Source organism: Embiotoca jacksoni, unplaced genomic scaffold (assembly GCF_022577435.1).
Source record: "Embiotoca jacksoni isolate LCO1_2020_lvr unplaced genomic scaffold, fEmbJac1.0.p SCAF_71, whole genome shotgun sequence".
NCBI lineage: Eukaryota > Metazoa > Chordata > Actinopteri > Embiotocidae > Embiotoca > Embiotoca jacksoni.
Genome location: NW_027185427.1, coordinates 1,292,422 through 1,318,317, shown reverse-complemented (window position 1 = coordinate 1,318,317; position 25,896 = coordinate 1,292,422). Strand labels below are relative to the sequence as shown.

At 41.6% G+C, this 25,896-nt stretch overlaps 1 protein-coding gene across 4 annotated transcripts in view; it reads left to right on the top strand.

Annotated features, from left to right (window-relative positions):
* Nucleotides 1–24,638, top strand: part of nsfa (N-ethylmaleimide-sensitive factor a) — a 41,118-nt gene extending 16,480 nt beyond the window's left edge. For 2 of the 4 annotated variants that reach the window (XM_069177283.1, XM_069177282.1), the window contains 19 exons: nt 3,678–3,763; nt 7,397–7,496; nt 7,606–7,645; nt 8,266–8,432; nt 8,529–8,642; nt 11,316–11,391; nt 11,763–11,918; nt 12,232–12,431; nt 12,517–12,682; nt 13,325–13,399; nt 14,570–14,757; nt 16,008–16,103; nt 16,187–16,343; nt 16,608–16,741; nt 16,874–17,020; nt 18,184–18,318; nt 18,700–18,813; nt 21,338–21,393; nt 23,268–23,358. In XM_069177283.1, coding sequence (XP_069033384.1) covers nt 3,678–3,763; nt 7,397–7,496; nt 7,606–7,645; nt 8,266–8,432; nt 8,529–8,642; nt 11,316–11,391; nt 11,763–11,918; nt 12,232–12,431; nt 12,517–12,682; nt 13,325–13,399; nt 14,570–14,757; nt 16,008–16,103; nt 16,187–16,343; nt 16,608–16,741; nt 16,874–17,020; nt 18,184–18,318; nt 18,700–18,813; nt 21,338–21,393; nt 23,268–23,331 — 2,271 coding nt within the window. In that variant the 3' untranslated portion in view covers nt 23,332–23,358. Of the gene's footprint in view, nt 1–3,677; nt 3,764–7,396; nt 7,497–7,605; nt 7,646–8,265; nt 8,433–8,528; nt 8,643–11,315; nt 11,392–11,762; nt 11,919–12,231; nt 12,432–12,516; nt 12,683–13,324; nt 13,400–14,569; nt 14,758–16,007; nt 16,104–16,186; nt 16,344–16,607; nt 16,742–16,873; nt 17,021–18,183; nt 18,319–18,699; nt 18,814–21,337; nt 21,394–21,696; nt 21,755–23,267 lie in introns of all 4 variants that reach the window. The other 2 variants (XM_069177284.1, XM_069177285.1) reach the window with 2 other exon arrangements.
* Nucleotides 24,639–25,896: the final 1,258 nt, after the last annotated feature.

The following is a 25,896-nucleotide window of genomic DNA, read 5'->3' as shown; positions in this document are numbered from 1 at the left end:
ATGGCTGCACGGTGGCAACAAAAGTGCAGAAACAAGAAAAAATATTCAATAATCTTTATTGAGGGCAAACAAACGAGTGTGTTTCAACCATAAGACGTCTTTATAGGTCACATGATTGACGTGATTTTGCAAAAGAAAGCTTCAGAAAAAAAAAAGCTGGTCTGAGGATCTTGTGTCTGGATTTTTTTTTTTTACCAGAGGACAGTTTTTGTACCAGGAAGTGTATGAAGATATTCCAGCTGAAATCAGGGCCCATCTCAGGTTGACCTTCACAGGTCAAGAGTTGGACTTGATTATACCACCAGATGTGTTCAAACATGTTGTATTTATCTCATCATAAGGGTTTTTATTTTATGTTTATATGCTCAAAAACTGCATCTTAATACACACATAGTAGGATTGAGACTGGATCCTGGACGCCACACGTATGTGACCTTTTGTTTTTTATATATATATTTATGTTAGAAATCCTGGGCACCGACAGGATGCAGATGCAGAAAACCATGGAACGCTTTTACAATTTATGTTCCAAGTACTTTTGCTCCTCGCTGTCTTCTCCATCACATATCCACCTCTGTCCCTGATGGAGGACATGTGTCCTGTCTCCATCACCACATCCTGTTTTCGTCATGTCTTACATTTGTACTCTCTTCCTGAAGGGTTATTGTTTTTCATTCCTCGGTTTATGGGACACGATTTTTCTACCAGAAAATGAGTTTCCTTGATTTGATAAGATTTGAGATATTTCAGATTTATTCCACTGCAAAAGTTTCAAGTATTGAAGATGCTCTCAGTTAATTTTTTAACTAACCAGTCAATTTTGTATTGCTCAAGAAATGAAATACAATAAGTACAACTTCAGTTTAACTAGTTAACAGATTGTCACAAATGGTTCCGAAGGATTTTAAATCTACACTGATGATCACTTTTATATGAATTATTATTCATATAAAAATGTATCTATTGATCAATTGTTTTTGAAATTTCAAAGTTCCCTCATACGGACAAACCCACTGACATTTATCAAACCGCTGCGCCGCTTCCTTCAGCTCTACGAAGCTTTTACAGGATTTTGTCATGCGGTGTTTTGGTTTTATGGCCTGCAGTTGCAGCAGAAGAGCAAATACGTGCAAACATGGCAGTTTTCTCTCAGAGCTTAATGTCCCAGTTCACCCACAGTCTGTCACCTTCTGCTGTTTATACAGTTAATAGTTTAGAAAGCTGTCTCTGTTTTAATGTCTTATGTTGCTGGATTCAGTGATCACATTGATTCCACCTTTTATTTGTCACTGATAGGAATTTCAGTCTGTCATTAACAGGCAGTTCACTTTAAAGACACAAAGAATGAGGAATTTTGCAATATTACATAAAAGTACATGGTGGTGGCTGAAAAAAGGACAGAAAGGAGCAGGAAGACTTTGTCTGCAGTGTTTTAGGAAACTGATTTGTCTGTTTCTACTTCTGGCTTCTACTCACTGGAGATCACTAATGCATTTTTGGAGCAGAGATGAAGTCATATATTGGTTACTTACTTAATTTTTTTTGACCTGGATCAGGAATTTTGCCATGAAACCATTTTCTCCAAATAAGGGGGTTTAACACTTAAGCTGCTAAAAAGCGCTGCATTCATGTGCTGTTCTGGCTCAGGATCATACAGCTGATCTCAAGTTGTTGCAGCAGCAAATGTGAATAAATGTAAAAGTTAAGAGTTCACAGTCGCATCTGACTATTACTGGATGTTTGGGGACAATACAGATACCGATATTTGGAAGTACTGCAGCATTAATCACCAAGTTTAAACGATTCCAAAATGCTGCAGCTCGTCTAGTCTTCACTGAAAACGTCTCAAAACAACTCGTGCTACTCCACGTTTTACTCTCCAGTTGATCACAGTCACGGCTCAGCGACTCATTAAGTAGCTACAAAGGTGACAACTCACCTGAATTTCACATTTATGAGTTCACTACAATCTGCAAATGAATGAGCACCAATCCTCCCGTCACTGAGAGAATATAGGGCACTTATTGAAGGTTTCTCCTTCATCTGCTGTAGCTTGAATTGTACTTCACTTGAGCATCCTTTCCAATGATAGTATCGCCTCTGCTCTCCTCAACCTTCAACCACCTCCAGTAGCAGGTACTTTTCTCTAATCTATTTTCTACTGCAGAGAGTAGCCATGACACAGCTGACATCATCTTCAAAATCAACAACGAAATGACCTCTCATTCAATATTAGAAATAATAGTAGACACCAGGTCCCATTCAGGACAGTGGAAAACCAAAAGAAAGAGAGTAGAGTTGAGCAGAGTTCATGGAAACGTGGGTTTGGAAGATGCTTTGGACAGCGTGTGTCAAATGAACGGTTTAAATGACAGTCATTGACCTGTAAACAGTCACCTCTACATCTCTGGTAACGACTGGAGCTTTTTGAGGGAGAAGTTTCTTAACTGTGTGACGGCACAACGAACGTGTGAATGAGTGAAACATTTCCGTCGAAGCAGAGCGGTAACTCCTCCGTGTCCACAGCGAGTGATGCTCTCATGTATTTACTGTGAAGCCTCGCTGGAACACATGAATTCAACCTGTTGGTGGTGCAGTAACCTCTGCTGCCTCTGAGGGACGGGGACATTCAGCCCGATAAAACAGACAGCAGTAAAGCCTGATTTACCGTCAGAGGCTCAGCCTCCTTGCTTAATGCAGTTACTATGGTTACCACTTCATGTGCACTGGAATTTCTCTACTGTGCTTTACTTCTGTGCTGCAGACACGGTTGTTCTGCAAAAGGCTTTCAATGTGTCGAGATGAGAACATGTCCGGGTGTTGGTTCCTTAGATGAGCAGCAGAGATGGTCCGACCGAAGAGAAGATGAGCTGAAGTGAAGGATTCGTACCTCACAGCACATCGATGAATACTGTAGAGGACAGTCAGACACAGAGGAAATCCCAGTCACATGATTTATCTCCTGTCAGATAAAACTGAACGGTTTAGTTTTTTTTAAGTCTGAAACATGATTGGCGGTCTGTTTGTTTCTGACCATCTGGTGACACTCTGCTCTTAAAGCTATCAGCCTCTTCATATCTCTGCTTCATCACTTCCTTTGGGATCGCTGAAAGGTTGCCGATTTGAACTCTTCCCGTCTGATACAGAGATTATTTTCTCTTCAGGCATTGCTGAATCTGTTGACTGGCTGTTCAGCTCTGCAGAGGCATTACTGTCTTTTCTTTCAGGGCTAATATAGAGAAACGATTTAGTGTGTAAGCTTCGGCCGTCTGCTTCTTTCAAACCAACAGTAAATGTGAAAAATCCACTGAAACTTTGTGAACTGTTTCCACACCTGAAGTTACACACTCTTCTTCATCAATAATCGTCACCTTTCTTTTTATAGATTATATGAAAATGCTTTTTCAAGGACTGAAATTCACTTTAGTTTATTCTGTGTTTGAATCTTCTAAATGTTCATTAAGGGTCTGACTGCAAAAACAAATTAGAACTTCTAGGCTGAGTTTTTGTGCAACAGCTTTGGTCAGTCTTAATTTTTCCTCCTGATTTGATGTTTGCAAGCTCAGAATTAATGTGATGTGAAATGTCTTGCAGTAAATTAAACATTCCCAACATCCTTCAGACGTTCTTCATGTTTTCATCCACTCACTCCTTCTCCTCTGTTTTTATCTCTGCAGACCATGCAAGCAGGCCGATGCCCGACGGATGAGCTGTCGCTGACTAATTGTGCCGTGGTGAGCGAGAAGGATCTGCAGTCAGGACAGTAAGTGGTCCTTGTTGTCTGCTCGTCGCTGTGTTTGTCAATGCGAGCCCACAGCTGGGCCTCTGTCCAATTGTCTGTCCAGACACGGACCTGATTACCCATCACTCATCCATCTGATGCTTCAAATTACACTCTAATGATGATCATTAAAGCTGTAGCACATTGATTTAAAAAAAATGAAATACATTAAATAAAACTGTTATTTTACATCTACCACGTCCTCAAAAAACAACAAAAAAAAATGTAGTTTTAATGTCTCTTTTCACTGATCTGATCACTGATCAATAAACACTAAAGATTCTATCAGTGAGTTAAACTGACGAGGTCAGTTCAGTGAACGGCGAGCCAGCAGCCAGTTAGCTCAGTGTACAGACTGGAAACGGGGAAACCGTCTGGCTTTGTCCAAAGGCAACAAACAAACTGCCTACCAGCATCTCTAAAGTTCAGAGTCTAACATTTTATGTCTTTGTGGTTTAATCCTACAAAAACTCAAGTGTACCTTTACACAAAACCGAGCCAGCTGCTTCCTCCTGCGTACAGTCGTGCTCACCTTCAGACTGAAGCTGGTTATTTACAGACACCAGAGACGTCCAGACTTTCTCATCTAACTCTCACAAGAAAGAAACTAAATGCACTTTTTAAAATAAAATAGTACAAATATTTCTTCAAAGTTCCTGTCCATGAAACCCCGAAAAACTCATCTGTTTATCAAAATTGCAAACTTAGAAGTATTTTACAAATAAATGCCTTAAAGTGGCTTAAATGCAACTCTGACTTCTGCCCTCATTCAACACCAGCAATGATATGAATATGCAAATGAACTCCCGCCTTTGTCTCCTCCCACCTTTATCTCCTCCCACCCCTCAGCCACTCGCCTGCAGCTCGATGATATGGAAAGCCCTTCCCCAAATTTGATGACGTTGGTTCCTTACGTACGAAACACTGGCTGTGTTGGTAGTTTTCAGACTGTCGTTACAGTTCCAAAGTGAAAATACTCTTTTTGGACTTTTCACTGCGTATTTCCCTCGTATGTCTCGTAGCAGATAAAAAAAAACGCCACATGGATGTTAACCAGGTAAAAACCTGATGATCACTGGAGAGGGTCTTAGAAACCAAACACTGAAGTCATTGTTTGGGAGCTTCTTTTTCCTGTAAATTAAGGTTTATTGTTTATATGTTATCCACAACTTGCTAAATCAATTACGTGGTTGCTAATAACAAATCCAACTGTCTTCGGATTACATTTAGTACATTATTCATACTATATACATATATCACAACCAGGAATACTTCGAATCTACACAAACAAGTCGCTGAAATAGCCAAGGTAATTTAATTATACAAAAATCATGTTTACTGACCTTTGCAGGGTTTCTGTGTTCAGTTACTCCTGCAAACATGGAAAATACCTTTTAACTGTTATTCTCAGTAATTAATTAGTGTCATCACATATTATATAAATTATTATATTTGTTATACACGGCTCAAAAAAATAAAGGGAACACTTAAACAACACATCCTAGATCTCAATGAATGAAATATTCCAGTTCAAATCTTGATTCATTACATAGTGGAATGTGTTGAGAACAAAATAACATCAGAATGATCAATGGAAATCAGAATCATTATCCATGGAGGTCTGGATTCAGAATCATACTCCAAATAAAAGTGGAAAAATCAGATCACAGGCTGATCCAACTTCTGTGGAGATTCCTGAAGACAAGTCCAAATGAGTCTCAGTAGTGTGTGTGTCCTCCACGTGCCTGTATCACTCCCTACAACGCCTGGGCATGCTCCTGATGAGACCACGGATGTTCTCCTGAGGGATCTCCTCCCAGACCTGGATCAAAGCATTGGTCCACTCCCGGACAGTCTGCGGTGGACGTGGCGTCGGAGGACGGAACGAGACACGATGTCCCGGATGTGCTGGACTGGATTCGGGTCTGGGGGACGGGCGGGCCGGTCCGTAGCATCGATGCCTTCATCGTACAGGAACTGCTGACACACTCCAGCCACATGAGGCCGAGCATTGTCCTGCATCAGAAGAACCCAGGACCCGCTGCACCAGCAGATGGTCTTCAACGGGTCTGAGGATCTCATCCCGGGACCTGATGGCAGTCAGGGTACCTCTGGCTAGCACACGGAGGGCTGCGCTGCCCTCCAAAGAAACGCCTCCCCAGACCGTCGCTGACCCGCCGCCGACCCGGTCCCGCTGGAGGATGTTGCAGGCAGCAGAACGTTCTCCACGGCGTCTCCAGACTCCGTCACGTCTGTCACATGTGCTCAGTGTGAACCTGCTCTCGTCCGTGAAGACCGCAGGACGCCGACGGAGAAGCTGCCGATCTCGGTGTTCTCCGGTAAAGTCCGGTCGCCCCGCACGGTGTTGGGCTGTGAGCACAGACCCCACTTGTGGACGTCGGGTCCTCGTACCGCCCTCATGGAGTCTGTTTCTGACAGTTTGAGCAGAAACATGCACATTAGTGGCCTGCTGGAGGTCATTTTGTAGGGCTCTGGCAGCGCTCCTCCTGCTCCTCCTTGCACAAAGGAGCAGATAGCGGTCCCGCTGCCGGGTTGTTGTTCTCCTACGTCCCCTCCACGTCTCCCGGTGGACCGGCCCGTCTCCCGGTATCTCCTCCGTCCTCTTGACACTGTGCTGACAGACACAGCAAACCTTCTTGCCACAGTGTACATTGATGTGCCATCCTGGATGAGCTGCACTACCTGAACAACTTCTGTGGGTTGGAGACACCTCATGCTCCCTCTAGTGGTGAGGACACTGGCAAAATGCAAAAGGGACCAACGATCATCCAGAAAGGACGAGGACAGAGAAACGGTCTGTGGTCACCACCTGCAGAACCGTTCCTTTATAGGGTTGTCTTGATAATTGCCTCATTTCCACCTGTTTGTTCCATTTGTACAACAGCAGGTGAAACTGATCCTCAATCAGTGTTGATCCAAACTGGACACGTTGATTTCACAGAAGTGGGATTGATTGGAGTTACATTGAGTTGTTTAAGTGTTCCCGTTATTTTTTGGAGCAGTGTATACACACACATACATATGTGTATGTATTATATTATAAATACATTTATAAATATTATTCATTCATGTGTGTGTGTGTGTGTGTGTGTGTGTGTGTGTGTGTTTGCTTGCATTATTGTGTCCCTGCCACAGTTTTATGTCACTGTGAGATGTGCTTGTTTTTGCACTCTGCAGCTTGTTCAGCTTTGAAACCGTCGTGTGTCATCGTGTTCGTCGTCTTTTAATGTGAAGCGAGAAGTGTTATTCATGGAAAACAGTGATGGGATTAAACTGCTGACAAACAGCACAGGGAACAAACAAAAAAGAAAGCATTCAGAAAATAAATTAAGGATACTATTGAGCAGAATCTTTTTTGATTCAATTACCTTGTTTTTTTTTAGCACAGAGACCAAAACAGAGCAAAGACACTGAATATTGTTTGGTGTCCAGACACACTGCTCCAAATGGTTGATCATTTTGCTCCCTTTCTGCACGTGTTTGTAGATTGTTTTGATGTTTTCAAGTTGCCAAAAAATAATGAATGCAACATTAATGTAACTCCATCAACGAGTCACATGCTAGCCTTAAAAATAAACGAGTGTGTTTCTGCAGACACGTGACCGTGAAGACGACACCCAACCACAAGTTTGTGTTCACTGTCAAGACCCACCACACTGTATCAGCTGGAACCATCGCCTTCAGCCTGCCACAGGTACACACACACACACACACACACACACACACACACACACACACACACACACACACTGTTGATGTGTTGTTGGTCCGATGCTCAGGCCTCATTTCTTTCTCTCCTGTAGAGGAAATGGGCCGGTCTCTCCATTGGCCAGGAGGTGGAAGGTATGAAATCCTCTCTTTGCTTCTACCTGGTTATCTATATAAACAACAGATGTGCTGCTGTGATTGGCTGTCCACTATAAGCCCCACCCCTTCAGTTTCTCTTGCTGTGCTCCTCAAGCTTTCATCTTTCTTTAAATACGTCCTACTTGATGTCAGACAGACGCAGACAACAGCATGATTCTAATTATTAGCAGTTAACGTTCCCTTAGTGAGTAATTATAACATGAGAACGAGCCAATCAGGACCTGGTCAACCTGTCAGGAGCTTTCGTGTTTGTTTGTGGTTTCTTTTTTAAAAATGTAATCTAATTCCCAAATGTAATTAGTTATATGCTGGTTAATTAGCTACATATGCTAATTCGTTTACAACAAAGAAAAACAGTTTTTCCAAGTTTGTTAGAATTTTGTTTTTCCATATTTTTTAAATAGTAAAATAAATAAAATCCTTATTCATTTCATGAAGGGTTAAATGTAATTTTTCTCTGTACTATGAGACTCTAACCCGTGCTGGTCCAGTCTCAGCAGCTACATTCATGTTCTTATGTGTTCGTTTTCGTGTTTGTATTTCCAGAGAAAATTCTAATAAAATGTTGATTCTTCACCCGTCTGTCCTCCCTTTAGTGTCCAACTACAACTTCGACAAGTCCAGGCAGTGCATCGGTGCCATGACGATCGAGATTGACTTCCTGCAGAAGAAGAGCACCGACTCCTCCGCCTACGACTCGGACAAAATGGCTGCAGAGTTCATCCAGCAGTTCAACAACCAGGCTTTCTCCGTCACCCAGCAGGTGTCCAATCACATCCTCCAAGCTCTCACATATACATTGTGATGTTGCTCTGCAGCTTGTTTTTTGAATCGTCCTCTCGTCTCTCTCGTCTCACAGCTCGTGTTTAGTTTCTGCGACAAGCTGTTTGGTTTGATGGTGAAGGATATTGAGGCCATGGATGCCAGCATCCTCAAAGGAGAACCGGGCTCTGGGAAGCAGAAACCACAGAAGGTACGATCCTCAGATCCATCATGTACTTAACAAAAGTAAATGCAGCTTGTGTTGAAGAGTCTCTGGGTTCTTCTGCCCAGGAGAGTTTTATTGGTGAATGATGTCAGGCTGCTGTTGGAAGTGCCGGCGGTCCTGATCAGCCTCTGCTCTAAAATCGTTTCACTCCGTAATTAAACTCTGGAAAGGCCGCTGGAAATGGAATTTGCTTTTGAGAAATGAAATGTCGTGGATATCATCTGGATCCGTGTTGTATTTAGGTCATAAAAAATGAGGGCAGAGGACATTACACATAGTCCAGTGACACTCATGATCGAATGTATGCACACCACACACAGTGGATCACATCAGAGGATCATCTTCATCAGTGGATCACATCAGAGGATCATCTTCATCAGTGGATCACATCAGAGGATCATCTTCATCGGGAGGCTGTAACTCACACACTCCTCTACCAACCTGTGTCACTGCACTAGTGAAGAACATTCAGTTATTACATTCATGCTCATTATTTAAACATGCGCATTAATCAATATGGTAAGATGAAATGCACTCTAAACACAGAGTAACTGCAACAACTGCTTCACTTGACTTCAAATCTAAAAATGTGACTGACACAAAAACACACACAAAATAAAACAATACAAACATTAAAATAAATTCCTGGTTCAGGTGTACGTGTGCATTTCTACTGTCTACCAGCACACACTGCTTGATGCTGCTGAGCATCTCTTGGATGCTGGTCGTAGATATAATGCAAATTATATTAAATTGACAGCAACTACTACCGTAAGGACCTGATTTACTAAGATCTCAAATAACGGTACTAATTTGTGTTTTCCTTCCAAAAGTTTGCACATTTATTTTTCACCCGTTTTGCGGCTGATTTACAGAGTAATTGCGTCACTGATATCAGGTGCAAATCTCCGTATTTAAAAGAGGGTTTGTGTGTTAAAGTGATTCCAGCAATAGAAAACAGAAAGTCAATAATGTAGTAAAAACAAAAAGGAGAAAAAAGTCTTCCTAATAAAACGAGAGGAGGACGGTGGATGAGATCCTCTAACAAACAGAGATCAGCAGGTCCAGATCTTTCTGTGATGAGCAGCTGATGTTTCATTGAGTTCCTGGAGGTCTCGTGAACCTGATGAAGCTACCTGTGAATTCTGCAGGACTCATTCAGGATGTGACAGCTCACCTGAATAACAGGACTGGAGGGAGATCCAAGCAGAGAAACGCTGGAACCACCCAGAGGCAGCAAAATGCTGAGTCGGAAGAAGTATTTTAATTGCTGGTATTTCTTGGCTCCTCCTTCTTGTTGGCTGTCAATCATACTTCAGTTCATTCAATAACTCAGAAATATCATCGCTGACAAACGATATGTCTGAATAATGTTTCCCTCCGTCATCAGAAATGTTTAACGGGTGTAAAACCTGGTTCTCTACGTATTCTGTGGTTTCCTGCGTCTCCTTCACAATAAGAGCAGCCGTGTCTCCTTCACAATAAGAGCAGCCGTCTCTCCTGATGTTCATCTGATTAAAACCTTCAGTCGTACTAAAATACACAACAATCACTTCTCCTGTTTCTACTTCCAGGTTCAGTAAATATCGTTGCAGGTGATAAATGGTTCTATTTGCATGTTTCCTCTCAGTATTTTACACCTTCAGGTAGAAACACCCAATATTACATATGATGCAGGCAAACAGGCAGAATGGACAACGTGTGTTAAAGTGCACATTTGGAAGATGCAATCCTCGCTGCACGTCGTTGGTAAATCTGCTTGGACATTTTTTTGTGGGTGGTGTGAAGTTTGCACCTGATTTTACACACAAACCTTCAGTAAATCAGACCCGATGTGTATTAATTTGATATCTTAGTAACAATGTCGTTCAAGCAAATATACTTGAAATTAAAAAAAAAAACGAACTTAAAGCTACTCTTGTGTTTCTGTTGTCACATGCTTTCTCAATGTAAAGTAATGTTAATAAATCTTTTATTAGAACTAACCTCTGCTAACATAGATAGATATAACATAGATAATACATAATGTACATAATAAATAATACCATAGATTGAAATAACGGTTGGAGCCACTCTGTTATTGATTAAGAAGCTAAGCTATCAATGTAGCTGCAGCTCGCTCTAGAATAACCTTTTGCTGCATTGACAACGATGTAACATTTTTAATCAGACATTTCATTCGCAAGTAACCCAACAAAACAAAAAGCTAACTGAATGTTCCTTTATTTCAAGCCCATTTGTTAACATGAAGAAATTAAATCTCTTACTTTTCTCAGTTTCTGTCTTTTAACTCCTCTACGTGTTTGCAGTGTTGCAGTTCTGTCTCAGTATTTATGCTTTTGCTCTCATACTGTGTGTTGAGAGATTAGAGGCCACTGAACATTAATATCCAAAATGAGAATCCTCTTCCAGCTGTTTTAATGAGAGGAGAGGAAAGGAAAATATCCAATCAAAAGATGAAAGGATGAGATGTAATCTCTGGGTAATAGATGGCAAAGTGACGACAATAATCAACACAGATGTGAAGAATATTAATATATTGTCCTGTTAGACAACATAATGTTGGCTTTTATCTCCATGAAGGAAGTTAATGATTAAAAAATTAGTGCAAATGTGCCACAAAAGGACTTGTGAGTGTAACTGTGGTTTCTCTGACAGATCGACATCGGCCTGATGGTGGGTAACAGCCAGGTGATCTTTGAGAAGGCTGAGAGTTCGTCCCTCACACTAGTCGGTACGTTCCCTCTTTATAGCTACAGGTAGCTGATGATTCACGAAAGGATTTCCTCACGATTTTTATAGATAATAGATATTTAAATGCTGTGCAAACACCAGCAGTTTGTTCCCAATCAACAAGAGGGCCATCATTTCATCAGCCTGTACATGTTTAGACCACAAGATGGCAGTAAGAACTTATTCTCACAGATGCATCCTGTTCCACAAACCACCTTCCAAGAGTTCATATTTCTGCAGAGGAAAAAAACAAGTTTTCCTTTTTAGCTTCAGTTTTCTGACAATCACTGAAGTTAAAAACGCCGGATGTAACGTTTTATTGTCTCTCTGATTTAAAATATACATCTGAGATTTGCTTGTGCGCTCTACCAGGTAAAGCAAAGACCAAGGAAGCCCGGCAGACAATCATCAACCCCGACTGGAACTTCGAGAAGATGGGAATCGGAGGTCTGGACCGGGAATTCTCCGACATTTTCCGCAGAGCCTTTGCTTCCCGAGTCTTCCCTCCTGACATCGTGGAGCAGATGGGTAAGAAACCCCCTCTGGTCACGCTCTTGTGTGTCTTCTGTATTTCCCGCAGTAGTAAAATGTAATGTACAATAATACAGTGACGGACACAAACTCACACAACTTCTATTGGTTTCATGATCTATTTTATTATCCTGGTTTCTTCTCCCTCTGACTTTGAGCACATTGAACTGTTTTACAGCACATCGACTTCAGCGCCCTCTGCTGGCTCATTCCTCTTGTTTTCTTCCTCCTTTTCTTCCTTTCTGATTCTTCTCTATTCTTCTATTCCTTCTTCTTGCATTTCTCATCCCTCCTCGTCTTCTTCTTCCAGGCTGTAAGCACGTGAAGGGCATCTTGCTGTTCGGACCACCAGGATGCGGTAAAACTCTGATGGCCCGGCAGATCGGCAAGATGCTGAACGCCCGCGAGCCCAAGATCGTCAACGGCCCCGAGATCCTCAACAAGTACGTGGGAGAGTCCGAGGCCAACATCCGCAAACTGTTTGCTGATGCAGAGGACGAGCAGAAGAGGGTGAGAGGCCACCGGCCCACTTCTCTGAGCTCAATGTGTAAAAAAAAAATAAAAACACAGCTGAAATAAAGGTTGTGATTTTCAGCTGGGAGCCAACAGCGGCCTCCACATCCTCATCTTTGATGAGCTGGACGCCATCTGCAAGCAGAGAGGAACAGGCGCCAGCAGCACTGGCGTGCACGACACGGTGGTCAACCAGCTGCTGTCCAAGATCGACGGCGTGGAGCAACTGAACAACATCCTGGTCATCGGTAGGAGGCACCGCAGATCAGCCTGATCGGAGATCGGGATCCTGTTTCACACACATCAGATCAATCAAAACAAAACCGCTTATTTGTGAACAGCATGAACATCGAAAACCTTTCAGGACTCAGCGACCATCAGTTATGATCTCCATGAAAGCAGTGCTCACAAATGCCTTTTGGAAAATGGGGCCGAGATAAAAGTGATATTACTGAAGAGCCGAACTGTGAAATAAAAGATGACATCAAGTTACAATTATTAAAAATACACCTTGTATTAGTAAAGTGCTCCTTGACCTGGATGGAAGGATGACAGAAAGAGAAATATTGAATGAGATAAATTCCTTTTAAATCCAGTGAGTGCCAGTTAAGAAGGAATCTGCTCTTACGAAGGTTTCTGCATGACCCATTTTGCCAACTTTAAAGACCCTTTTTCAACTGATTTCTGTCAATATTGTTTCATGTTAATTAATTCCAAATCAGCTTTTGTTATTTTCATGACACATCCCTGATTTTGTCTCCAAAGTATAATGAATATATTATGATATCTGCGAAGCCGTCAGTGTGACACATATTTACATACAAACTAAATCTCGGTTTCCCGGCCGGTCCGTTCATCCCCTTCCTTCCTGTTCATGTCCTCCTCTCCAGGTATGACCAACAGACCCGACCTGATCGATGATGCCCTGATGAGGCCTGGCAGGTTTGAGGTGAAGATGGAGATTGGTGAGTGTTATCGAACCGCTTCTCTCTCCCTCTGCTCAGATCTCATTTTGATGGAATAAAATATAATCCAGCTGCTCATTTAAATGGCTTGTTGGGAAAACAGTAGGTAACAGGAGAGAGTAACAACAGATAATACAAAATTATAGAGCACCTTTTCATCCATAAGAGGACCTTATCTATGGAGCCATAAAACTGACACAATCAGACAAGTCAAAACCCCATTAAATAATATTATTAGTTTGATAAATCAATTCATTTACTCATAAAAAGAAATCGAAAGCTTTATAGTCTGTTTGTCCTGTTAAATAATAATATGATTCTTTCATTTTACCACCAGTTAGTCGAGAAAATAAATGAAAATTTACTGCTTCTGTTCTATAACTTCTTTTATTATTAGATGTTTTCATTTTAAAACATTTCTTCTTCTCTCAAAGAAAACATTTATTCCAACATTCCTAATGCTCACAGGTGTATTACAATGATGCATGTCTGTGTCCTGAGCAGTGATTGGTCCAGAGCGGTGATCAGTCCTGAGCAGTGATTGGTCCAGAGCGGTGATCGGTCCAGAGCAGTGATTGGTCCAGAGCAGTGATTGGTCCAGAGCAGTGATTGGTCCAGAGCGGTGATTGGTCCAGGGTGTGATTGTTTATGTAATATAGTGTTGCCAGATAATGATTTCGTTAACTTCATTACGTTACCTTTATATATGGTGGTTTAACATCAGTGCAGCTATCAAGAGGACATTGTGGCTCGTTTAACTGAAAACACTGATGTCTAAACGCACCAGCTTTTCCAGCTGGCTACTTGGCCAAAGATAACTTTCTTTTTAAAACCCCAACAGCCAGTTCACTTCATGGTGATCATCCATTCAGGGTCTGAGATGATCTCAGTGACCAGGGCCTCCGAAAGAATCACATTTTTTGACATGTTTTTGATCGCACCACTGGAGCAGCATGTTTAACTGAACTAAATGTGTTTTTGAACATATTGATGCTCTTGCGTCTTTTGCGTCCTCTGCTGATTCTCATTCTTCCCTTATTCCTTTGAATTTGACCCCGACCTCTCTTCTTCTCACCTCTTAACATTCATGTTTCTTTTCCGTTCCTCTGCTCATCTTTCCCCCCCACTCCTCTTTCTTTAACCCTCACCGCCCTGACCTGTTACCTCCAGGTTTGCCTGACGAGAAGGGGCGTGTCCAGATCCTCACCATTCACACCAACAAGATGCGAAACTTCAACCTGCTCGCCGTCGACGTCAACATCCCAGAACTGGCAGCAGAGACCAAGAACTACAGCGGTGCGGAGCTGGAGGGTCTGGTCAGGGCAGCGCAGTCCACCGCCATGAACCGACACATCAAGGTCACTTTCAACGCTCAGCTTACATCAGGGTTGGGTTGGGATGCCACCAAATACTGTTTACAATCGGTTCCAGCTGAAGAATATATTTAATATAGTAATCAAACCCAGAACCAGCGGAGTCTATTCGATAATTACAGCTTGTAAAGCGAGTAGGAGGCTGATCTCACAGAAATTTGTGAAATGACCACGACCTCTGAACACGTGTTATTTGACACATCGTGTGTTAAATTATGTGCCGGTACCACCAAAAAATGTCAAAAGAGAGTCAATGAGGATCTTTTCACCCGGTAGACGCAGTAATGTGACACAGTTAACATAACCTCTATTTAATATGGTGGACTCAGGTGTAAGAGACCACTGTTCACTGTTAAAGGTTGTGTATCTGTAAGAACGCAGTAACTTCAACACACAACACATGTCTAGTGATCATTTTGACTTTAAACAGGCTGTCGGACCAAAAAACTTTTTTTGTTTTGTTTGTTTTTTTAACAGGATCTGTAACAGTTATAGAAAATAAGTGTAAATGATCTCTGATGTCTGAATACATCAGGACTGGTGGTCAGCTGAAGTCGCCCACAGCAAACTGACAGACTATTATACTTCCTGTTTACGTCACCCAAAGCATGATGGGAACCAGGGTGGTATAACTTCGCACTATATTAATCCCATTAGAAAATGCAAAACAACAGGAGTCACAAAAGCCATCAAAGTGAGCTTTTACTCACGCAAGTGAAAATGTGTTCTCGACATCAGGAACAATCGTTTTGACAAAACGATGGTCACTCAAGGATTCGTGTTTTCTGGAGCTTTCAGCCACATATCTCACTGCCTTCATCAGTCTTCATCCATCAGGTTGTTTCAGTGAATTATGCTCAGACTCATCAGTCGATAGTAGTAAGAAACACAATGCCCTTATTTCTCTTCTCTCTGCATTCATACTTGTATAGTATGAAGTTATTTATGATTTGTTGAGATCTAAAGACATACAAGCAAAAAAATAACTAATTTCAAATGATGCACATTTCTTTGTGAAAACACATGATGTAACACATATTTCTGAGGAGCTTAATAACAAAATATACCTGGTGAGAAACAAATCTCAGTGTGGTGGTTATGTAATTAATAAGAACAATGTACTAGAATAAGCTTCTCTGCTCTTGCAGTGTCTGATATAACTAATACAGGGTTATGGAGAATTACTGGTGCATTAGCGTCACATCGTTTTAACGTCGGCGTGCTTTCTTTTCCAGGCGACATCTACAGTTGAGGTGGACATGGAGCGGGCCGAGAAGCTGCAGGTCACAAGAGACGACTTCTTGGGATCCCTCAACAATGACATAAAACCAGTAGGTGCCAGTTTTTGTTGTGTGGATACAGAATATTCTCATGATGATGGGTCCAATAACACTTCCTTCTATTTTTCTCTCAGGCGTTTGGTACGAACCAGGAGGATTATTCCAACTACATCATGAATGGCATCATCAAATGGGGCGACCCCGTCACCCACGTGATGGATGACGGAGAGCTGCTGGTGAACCAGACCAAGAACAGCGATCGCACACCGCTGGTGGCCGTCTTATTGGAGGGTAAAGAATCACACACACAACAGAGCAGAGTACCATGTGATGAAACAGTGTTTTTCAGGATTCAATTCTATATTTAGGACAATAAAAGAGGCGAAAAGCCAAAATACCTGATAGTGGCTCTCCTGACTGTCCTACATGTGGTATCAAATTTCAGAATAAAAGTTTCCATGTCAGGAAATCTGTGATATTCCAGGGATATGAAGGTGTACACTATTCAAAAACAAGCAGAAGCAGAGGGTAAATCTCCTCTGGACGCCCATACAGGTCCACCCCACAGCGGAAAAACGGCGCTGGCAGCTAAGATTTCAGAGGACTCGCAGTTCCCCTTCATTAAGATCTGCTCACCGGACAAGATGATCGGATACTCCGAGATCGCCAAGTGCCAGGCAATCAAAAAGGTAAACTCTTTAACCTGAGGAGATGTATTCAAATAATAAAACGTGGAATCTGTTTAAATGCTCCTTTCTTTTCATCCCTTTGTTTTGTTCCGTCCCTTAATGCCTTCCTGTCTTCTGCTCTCCTCTTGCCAGGTCTTCGATGATGCCTATAAGTCCCAGCTCAGCTGTGTGGTGGTGGATGACATTGAGCGTCTGCTGGACTACGTCCCCATCGGCCCTCGTTTCTCCAATCTGGTCCTTCAGGCTCTGCTGGTGCTGCTGAAGAAAGCTCCTCCCAAGGTCAAAATTCATCTGAAACCTGTTTCCATATACGTTGACTCTGCTGTGGTCAGCAAATCTCATGAAAAAAACACACCAACAGCTCGCTGGTGCATTAGAGCTCCAATATTAAACCTGTTTTTAATTATTCAAAAACCCTCTTGCACTGCAAAGATGACCAAGCTGGGGTTCAGGAGACACCTTGTGGTCACAGGAGGAATCTGAGGGGTCAGGAGTCGACAGATTTTCAAGCAAAAGAAATAAAATTTTTATTCTAGTGAATCGAGGGCATTCAACATCCAAAAGCAGCTGAAAGCAACAAAGGTTAGAACAGGTATTAATCCATGCATGGAAATATTTCCCTCAAAATGTCCACTCAGCGATCTCTGTGTTACATGTGTTCCAGGAAGTTCATCTTCAGAAGGAATACATGAACATGAGGCAAAGTGTTTGATATGTTTATCAACCCTGTTGTATGATTGCTCTCCACTCCAGAGTCTCTTCAGGCAAAGTTGGACCTTTTTTTTTTTTTTTCCATTTTAAGGCCGTATGAAGGTTTCTTGTTTAAACAACAACTTATCATGTTCTGGTGAAAAGTTTTGTGATAGATGGAATATATTTAATTACAACTGGAACAGTGTATTTGTTTATCTCTGCATGACCTAACTTCATCCAAAAATATCTGCTATGATTTAAATCTACACTTTACTGGCGGACGTAATTAATCGTTCACAAGAAGCGAATTACTGGAAACGTTTCCGTGGGAACATTGAACTTCTGGTTGAGAGCTTTCACAAACAGGCAACATGGCAGCCTCGAGGAAATGTGTTTTATTTCCGCTGTCAGAGGACAGAAGAGTGACGAATGACCTCTTCATCGTCAGAGTAAACCAACGCAGGAACTAAACGGAGCTGAGGAGATCAATATCATTTCTACATGTTTTATTTACTGCTGTGGAACAAAATGGGCAAACTAGACAGGCTAAGCTAACAACCTCCCGCTTTCCTAGCGGGATGTTTCATGTTCGACAGGTTTATTCTCCCGCTCTGAGGTGGGAACCTCCCAACTTCCCAGTGGCTCCTGAACGCACCATAATCTTTATCCAACACAGAAAGAAATCTGAATGTTTTGCCTTGCGGTGTAATCAACGACAGACAAAAACAAGTCCTGTGTTGCTCCTGCAGGGCCGCAAGCTGCTCATCATCGGCACCACCAGCCGGAAGGACGTCCTGCAGGAGATGGAGATGCTGGACGCCTTCAGCACCACCATCCACATCCCCAACATCTCCACCGGGGAGCAGCTGGTTGACGCCTTAGAGGTATGAACACACACACACACACGCACACACACACACACACACACACACACACACACACACACACACACACACGCTCATTTTATAGCAGTCACACACATACACATACATTTGTATAGTTGAAGGTAGAAATACTGAAACAAGGACACAGAGAGGAGGCTGGTGAATCATACATGAGCATGCTGCTCTCCTGAGAAACACATTCAGCCTTGAGAGATGTGTAATCTGGAGCGGAAAACGTCATTAACTTTCATTGAAGGGGATAAGTACGATGAGTTAAGTGTCTCAAACATCATTGAAGTGAAGCGTTCACCTTCTCTCACCGGAGGCTTGAAAGCAGCGTTGGAGATCTCCAAGTTTTGAACTCCCTTTGTTGTCTTTCAGCTGCTGGGAAGCTTCACAGACAAAGAGCGAGCCAGCATCGCTCAGCAGCTCAAAGGCAAGCGAGTCTGGATCGGCATCAAGAAACTCCTCGTGCTCATCGAGATGTCGCTGCAGGTACGGGAGCTTCAGCTGTGACACGCTAGATGTTCGATGTTTGATGACAGGATGTCCGTTTGAAGATAAACAGACACAGATGAGATATATGCTAATTTATAATAGTTATTTATACGCTGCTGAATCTGTATCCAGGGAGTTTAGGGGCCTTTAGAGGCCTTGTTTTGAGGATCTACCGTGTGTTGTCCACTATATTTTTTAAATCAGGACATCGCTGACTGCATCCGGCACTTCAAAGCACTTTGTAGATTTGTGGTTTGTTGAAATTTAACAGGTTTAGTTCAACATTTTGGCATTTAATCTTATTTGCTGTTTTGTAACTTTGTGACTTAATTGAGTAGATTCTCACTCTCATGTCTGTACGCTAAACATGAAGCTGTGAGTGACTGGTTCGTTCAGCTTCGACCATGTCCACTTCCACTTTATTTGTTTCTGCCGTCCACATTAAAATGATGTTTTTCTTCCCAAAAAACAAAAAATACAAAAACCCTCTCTGGAAATGAACTCCAGTGTTTAAATGTGAAGAAGGCTTGACTTTGACGTGTGTTGGGACCTCGACGTCGAATCAACAGAAAGAGAGACTGTTTTCTTGAACTAAACCCAAAAGAGGAAGAAGAAGAACAATAACAACTAAAGTTTGTGTTGCTAAATTCATCGTAACCTGCTCGCGATTAAAAAATATTCGTTAAAAAGTGCAGGATGTATCATAGCGTATTGTTTCCTTTTCACTGGTTTTCTCCTGCTGACGCGATCGTGTGTCCTTCAAACATAAGAATTACCTGATTTAGTTTTTCAGTGTGGAAGAAAGTATTCAAAAAACCAGCTGAAACACCTGCTGAGGACACATGTTGTTTTAAAATGATGTCTGAGACTCTCATCAAAAAACAATCTGGCATAAAATGTTTGTATTGATCAAACCAACCAATGCTTTATTGCTGCTCTGCAGGTTTTATTATCTCCACTGTTTACATATTTAGTACAAAGCCGATATTTGTTTCCTCTTTTAAAATTTTTTTTCATTTAGACTCAGTATTCTGTGTTTTATTTAAATGTGTCATCAAATGGAAAAATATTCTAGCTGCATCATTTTAAATCACTTACAGCGACATTCAGGGCGACATGTCTGAGATCAGTTCAAACAAAGTTTGGATGCACCATGTGGATTTGTAATAAGTGACTGACAGATGAGGCACTGCTTGATGTGCAGGGGACGCCGGAGTTGAAGGTTTTGGGGAAATTCAAATTCTTTCCTGTCCAGATTTAGACGCAGGTTGCGAGAATAGTCACACAATGTGTGATAGATATCAGGACACAACTAGCAGCAGCTTAGAAACAGCTCGGCTCTGTCTGATGGTAACAGTGCACATGTCAGCACGTCGAAACCCAGGAAACCTGTGTATTATTTAATGAATTAAAATCCAAAGTGAAAAAAATTACATTCAGCCCCAGAACAGTAACTTAGTTGATAAGGTTGCCAGGCAACCACTGCAGACTTTAGGAAGTTGCTGCTTCATACACACAGGCTGTCTCACGGCGTGTTGTTTAGATGGATTTGTTACCTGTGGACAGTTGGGCTAGCCTTCTCCACCTATTTCCAGTCTATATGCTAAGCTAAGTTAACTGGCTGCTCAGCTCAGTGAAGCATCATCTGGTTTACAGGTGGTTACCAGTGGTTACAGGTGGTTACAGGTGGTTACAGGTGGTTACTGGTGGTCACCGGTGGTTACAGGTGGTTACAGGTGGTTACAGGTGGTTACTGGTGGTCACCGGTGGTTACAGGTGGTTACCGGTGGTTCCAGTCGGTTACCGGTGGTTCCAGGTGGTTACTGGTGGTTCCAGGTGGTTACGGGTGGTTACTGGTGGTCACCGGTGGTTACAGGTGGTTACAGGTGGTTACCGGTGGTTCCAGTCGGTTACCGGTGGTTCCAGGTGGTTACTGGTGGTTCCAGGTGGTTACGGGTGGTTACCGGTGGTTACGGGTGGTTATAGGTGGTTACTGGTGGTCACCGGTGGTTACAGGTGGTTACCGGTGGTTCCAGTCGGTTACCGGTGGTTCCAGGTGGTTACTGGTGGTTCCAGGTGGTTACGGGTGGTTACCAGTGGTTACGGGTGGTTATAGGTGGTTACTGGTGGTTACGGGTGGTTACAGGTGGTTACAGGTGGTTACCGATGGTTCCGGGTAGTTACCGGTGGTTACGGGTGGTTACGGGTGGTTACAGGTGGTTACCGGTGGTTCCCAGTGGTTACGGGTGGTTACCGGTGGTTACGGGTGGTTACAGGTGGTTACAGGTGGTTATAGGTGGTTACCGGTGGTTCCAGGTGGTTACTGGTGGTTATCGGTGGTTACAGGTGGTTACCGGTGGTTACGGGTGGTTCCAGGTGGTTCCAGGTGGTTCCAGGTGGTTACAGGTGGTTACCGGTGGTGAGTCTGAGTATTTCTGAAGTGATTGCCCAAAACTAACCTTTGGCTGATATTTGCTCCCCTCCCCCACCCCCTTCACTCCCTTTTATTTACTGTCTGTAGATGGACGCAGATTACAGAGTGAAAAAGTTCCTGTCGCTGCTGAGAGACGAGGGGGCGTGAGTACAACCAGTCACATCGACCTCCATCAGCTGACTCCTTCATTCTCATCTGACTCCCTTTCATGTTTCTCCTCCTTCTTTTCTTTTCTCTCTGTTTATTGTCATTTTCACAAACATCAGAATACATCAGGAACACGTTCAGTCACATCACACAAGAATACATCCTGATTTAAAAAGCTCTTGTATTTTCACACTGCACACAAACAGCAAATGTTGTTAATGTCCTAACAGCTCAGAAAAATGAAAACTATCAGTGACATCTTCAAATACTGACTGTAACAGCTTTTTATTAATCACCAGGTTGAACGAAGGCGACCAAATCCGAATTTAAGCTGTCGGTCGCTCTCGATGTGTGCTGGTAAGGTCAACTACAAAGTGATGAGATTAGAACCGGAGGGTTCGTAGGAGTTAGCTGTTAGATTATCATCTGCATATATATTTATATATATATATATGTATATATATGTATAGATATATATAGAATCCCTGCAGCTGTAGGACCGTGACTGCAGTAGCAGCTTCAGATCAAACGCACAATCTTATTGTTTGTGGTTAACAGTTGCTACTATGGACACGTGGAAATTACATGTAAATGTTAAATGCTAAGAGTCATCAGATCAGCCAATTAACAAAATAGTCACAATAATATCTATCTATCGTTTGATAACATTAGCTAACATTAGCCAGACTAAGTAGCTCGTCAGACAGGCTGTAATTCAAAACCAGTGAACATATAGAAGAGAACAATGGCAGATTTTTTATTAAATTTGAACTCGACTTTTAATTTGTAAAAGAAAAACTGTACAACCCCGTTTCCAGAAAAGTTGTGACGCTGTGTAAAATGTAAATAAGAACAGACTGCAATGATTTGTAAATCACATTCAGTTGAAAATAGACCAAGAACATCATATCAAATGTTGAAACTGAGACATTTTATTGTTTTATGAAAAACATAGGCTCATTTTATATTTTGAATGAACACGTCTCGAAACAGTTGCGACAGAACAGACTACAAAAGAAACACCTGGTGGAACATCTCACAACTAATTATGTTACCATGGCAACAGGTCAGTAACATGATTGGATATAAAAAACGATGATTTCAGAGAGGCGGAGTCTCTCAGCAGTGAAGATGGGGAGAGATTCACCACAATGAAAGACTATGTGGGAAAATAGTGCAACAATTTAATAATTATGTTGCTCAACGTAAAATTGCCAAGAATTTGTGCAACTGTTGAGCAGCCGAAATCCTCTATCAGGGAAGAGCGGGACCACATTTCACTTTAAAAACTCCAGAAACTGGTCTCCTCAGTTCCCCAACATTTCCAGAGTGTTGTTAAAAGAAGAGGTGATGCAGCTCAGTGGTGAACATGAACCTGGAACAACTTTATAGAGACGTGTTGCTGACATCAGATTCAACATGAGCAGATATTTTTCATAAAACATTCAACGTTTGAAATGTTGTCTTTGGTCTGTTTTCAATTAAGTATGGGTTCACATGATTTACAAATAATTGCATCCTGTTTTTATTTACATTTTACACAGTGTCCCAACTTTTTGGGAAACAAGGTTGTAGATTTAATATAAATATTCTGGCCCTTCACATCCATCCATCTGTTCACATCCATGTCATTAGCTGAACTGATGTTTACGTGAACGTTTTGTATTTTATAAACCTTCTCCTATAATTACCATTATCATTCATACATTTATTGAAGTTATGTAACATGACATTGGAAATGCCATGTAAGCATGAAATATTTACTCACCCCTCATCTTTACCATCCCAAGCTATTATTTTCTGTAACTCATTACTGTAGTTGTGATTTAGCTTCTATACATTTTATGTGATACTTAGTTCTTGTTTCTAGTTCCTGGGATAAACGCAACACCACCTTCAGGAAACGCAAACAAATGTTGCCTTGCTTCTGCTGATTCCTCTCTTTTCTTAGTGATCGCAGCTTCTATGAGTAGAGAGAGCTGGAGGAACGAAGCGGACATCTCACCATCAACAAGCCAGCCACGGGACAAAATTAGGAAGAGGAGAAGAAGAAGAAGAAGAGATCTTCCTGCCGTTTACTCATCTATCTGTCTATCTAAATACACACCTGGTCCGAGAACAGTAACACACCACGTCCTCTTTATCTCAGCATGTTTCCGTAGGCAGTATCACTGAATCTCCTCTCCTACTCATCATCATCATCATCATCAATTACACTTATTGACTTATCACACAATAAACTACTGGAAGTTGTACTGTTATAAATGCGTCATCTGTAAAGAAACTGCAATAGATGATTGTAGAAATTGCTGTTTCGTGCATTGTGCTGTAAAAATAATAAAAAAAAAGAATCCATGTATATTTTAGCTCTGATATTTGTTGTATTCATTGCATATTTCTCATTCTGCTGACGCTGGTTGTTGTTAGTACAATGTGTCTCCTCACGAGCAGTATAAACAGAACAAACGTGACAAAATGCTGAAAACATTTGAACATTGAGATGTTTACCTGTAAGAGGCTTTTAGTGAATCTGTAGTCGCTGTAAAAAAGAAGCTGTTCCCTGTGTAAATGTAATCCCTTTGAATATATACCGTCTGCTCATGTTCTGTAAATAGTATATATAGACAAAATGCAGTATATCCTCAGAGTAAGTCTATTTCTTACTATATCAGTATGATCCTCTTCCCTGCTGCTCCGGAGATGTTGACTTTACCAGGATAGTGTAATAGTGAAAGTAGATGTTGGGTTGTTGGACTGTCTGTCTGTGTTGCGTACAGTACAGTTCAGTCAAGCTCGTGTCGCCATGGCACCATCAGTGTTAGAAAAAAAAACAAAAAAAAGATGTGTTCTTCACTTTTTAACATCGACTCTTCGAACCTTTATGACGTTTCTTGGCGGTCCTTCGTGCAGGACTCCAACTTGTGTCGGCTCGTGCATGTGTGGGGAACCAACTGCTGCATGTGTGTGTGTGCGTGTGTGTGTGTGTGTGTGTGTGTGTGTGTGTGTAGTGGTGGAACATGTTGAGTGGGAGCGGGTGTGTTTCAGTGTGTGCGCATCAGAAGCAGATTTAAACAGCCAGTTTGTGTTGTTCTTTTTCTCATGTCGTGTTCAGTGCTTGAACGTCTCTGTTTTGTTCTGACCATTGACAGTGTGTGTATGTGTGTAAATATATATCAACATGCAGATGTATTATTGCAATAAAAAAGCACATATGCACAGGAAAAATAAACATTCAGCTGCTTGTCTGGTCTCATTTTTTACTGCTTTCAATCCAGACCACAAGTATTTGAACAGTTACACATGTTTTGTTCCTCAGACTCTAAGAAAGAAGAAATAAGGTAATGAATATTAAATTTGTGTTAAGTTGAGGCTTTAATTTGAGTTCAGTAGTGGAAGGACTGTGTGGGAGATACAGAGCTTTTAACACATCGGGCCCAAGTTGCAGGGTTCAAAAGTAATTGGACACTAAATGTTTCTTGGATTGTGTCATTTAGATTTGAGTTCATGCACAAAGCCTCATACATGACTCCAAACTAAGAGATGCCATTCAGACAATATGAGAAGAAAAGAGGTGACCATTCAATTTAATAGGGTAGAGTTATAATGAGGATTCATGGCAAACAAGCTGCTGGACTGACGGCCAAAATCAGATTTCCACACAGATCCTAAAAGTGGATAAAGAGAATCCAATTAAACAAATCATTTAAAAAAAAAACCCATTATGCTTTGTTGTCTATTTATTGAGGATAATGATCCACATATCTGATTTGAAAAAGTATGTGAACCTGAAGTTGCAGTTAATTTGAAGGTGAAACTAAAGTTATGTGTTTTTTATAAAGTATTTAAAATGACTCCTAACTAAAGGATACTTCAACTTTAATGCACCAGTAATGATACTACGGAGTACTTTGGGTTTCAGGTTTCAGGTTCATGATATGTATGCAGGTGTAAAAGTAAGATTGTAAATACGAGACTCTTACTAACCATATATTGTTTTTTTTGCTTCTCAATCATTTTACTTATCATAGAATAGTTTCTATATTTTATTTTTAAGTAAGTAAAAAAAAATCAAATCAATTAAAATTCTTACTGTAATTAAAAGCAGCAATGTCACAATGTAATAAATTATGATTTCATATTAGACATTAAAACACAGCAATTACTTTCTCAGTCTTCAAATGCTCCATAAAGGTTCAGTGTTGTTGAGGTCATGTGGTGGTGGAGGAAAGTCGATGAGTCAAGCTGTTTTTGGGCTCATCATCCTGCAGCAGTGGGTGGAGCGTGACTGAAGGATGGAGGGCTGCTTCTCCTTGTTCAGGGTCAACCCAGTATCAAGTTTGAAATAGACACGCTTTGGGCTGTCCAGGCGTAAAAACTACGCGTTTTGAAAGCGTGAAACCAACACAAATGTAAACGTCATGTGACACGGGATCATGTGACCAAGGTCCCACAACGGAGGCACCAAGGAGATTTGTTGGTGGTATTATGAGGCAGGAGGG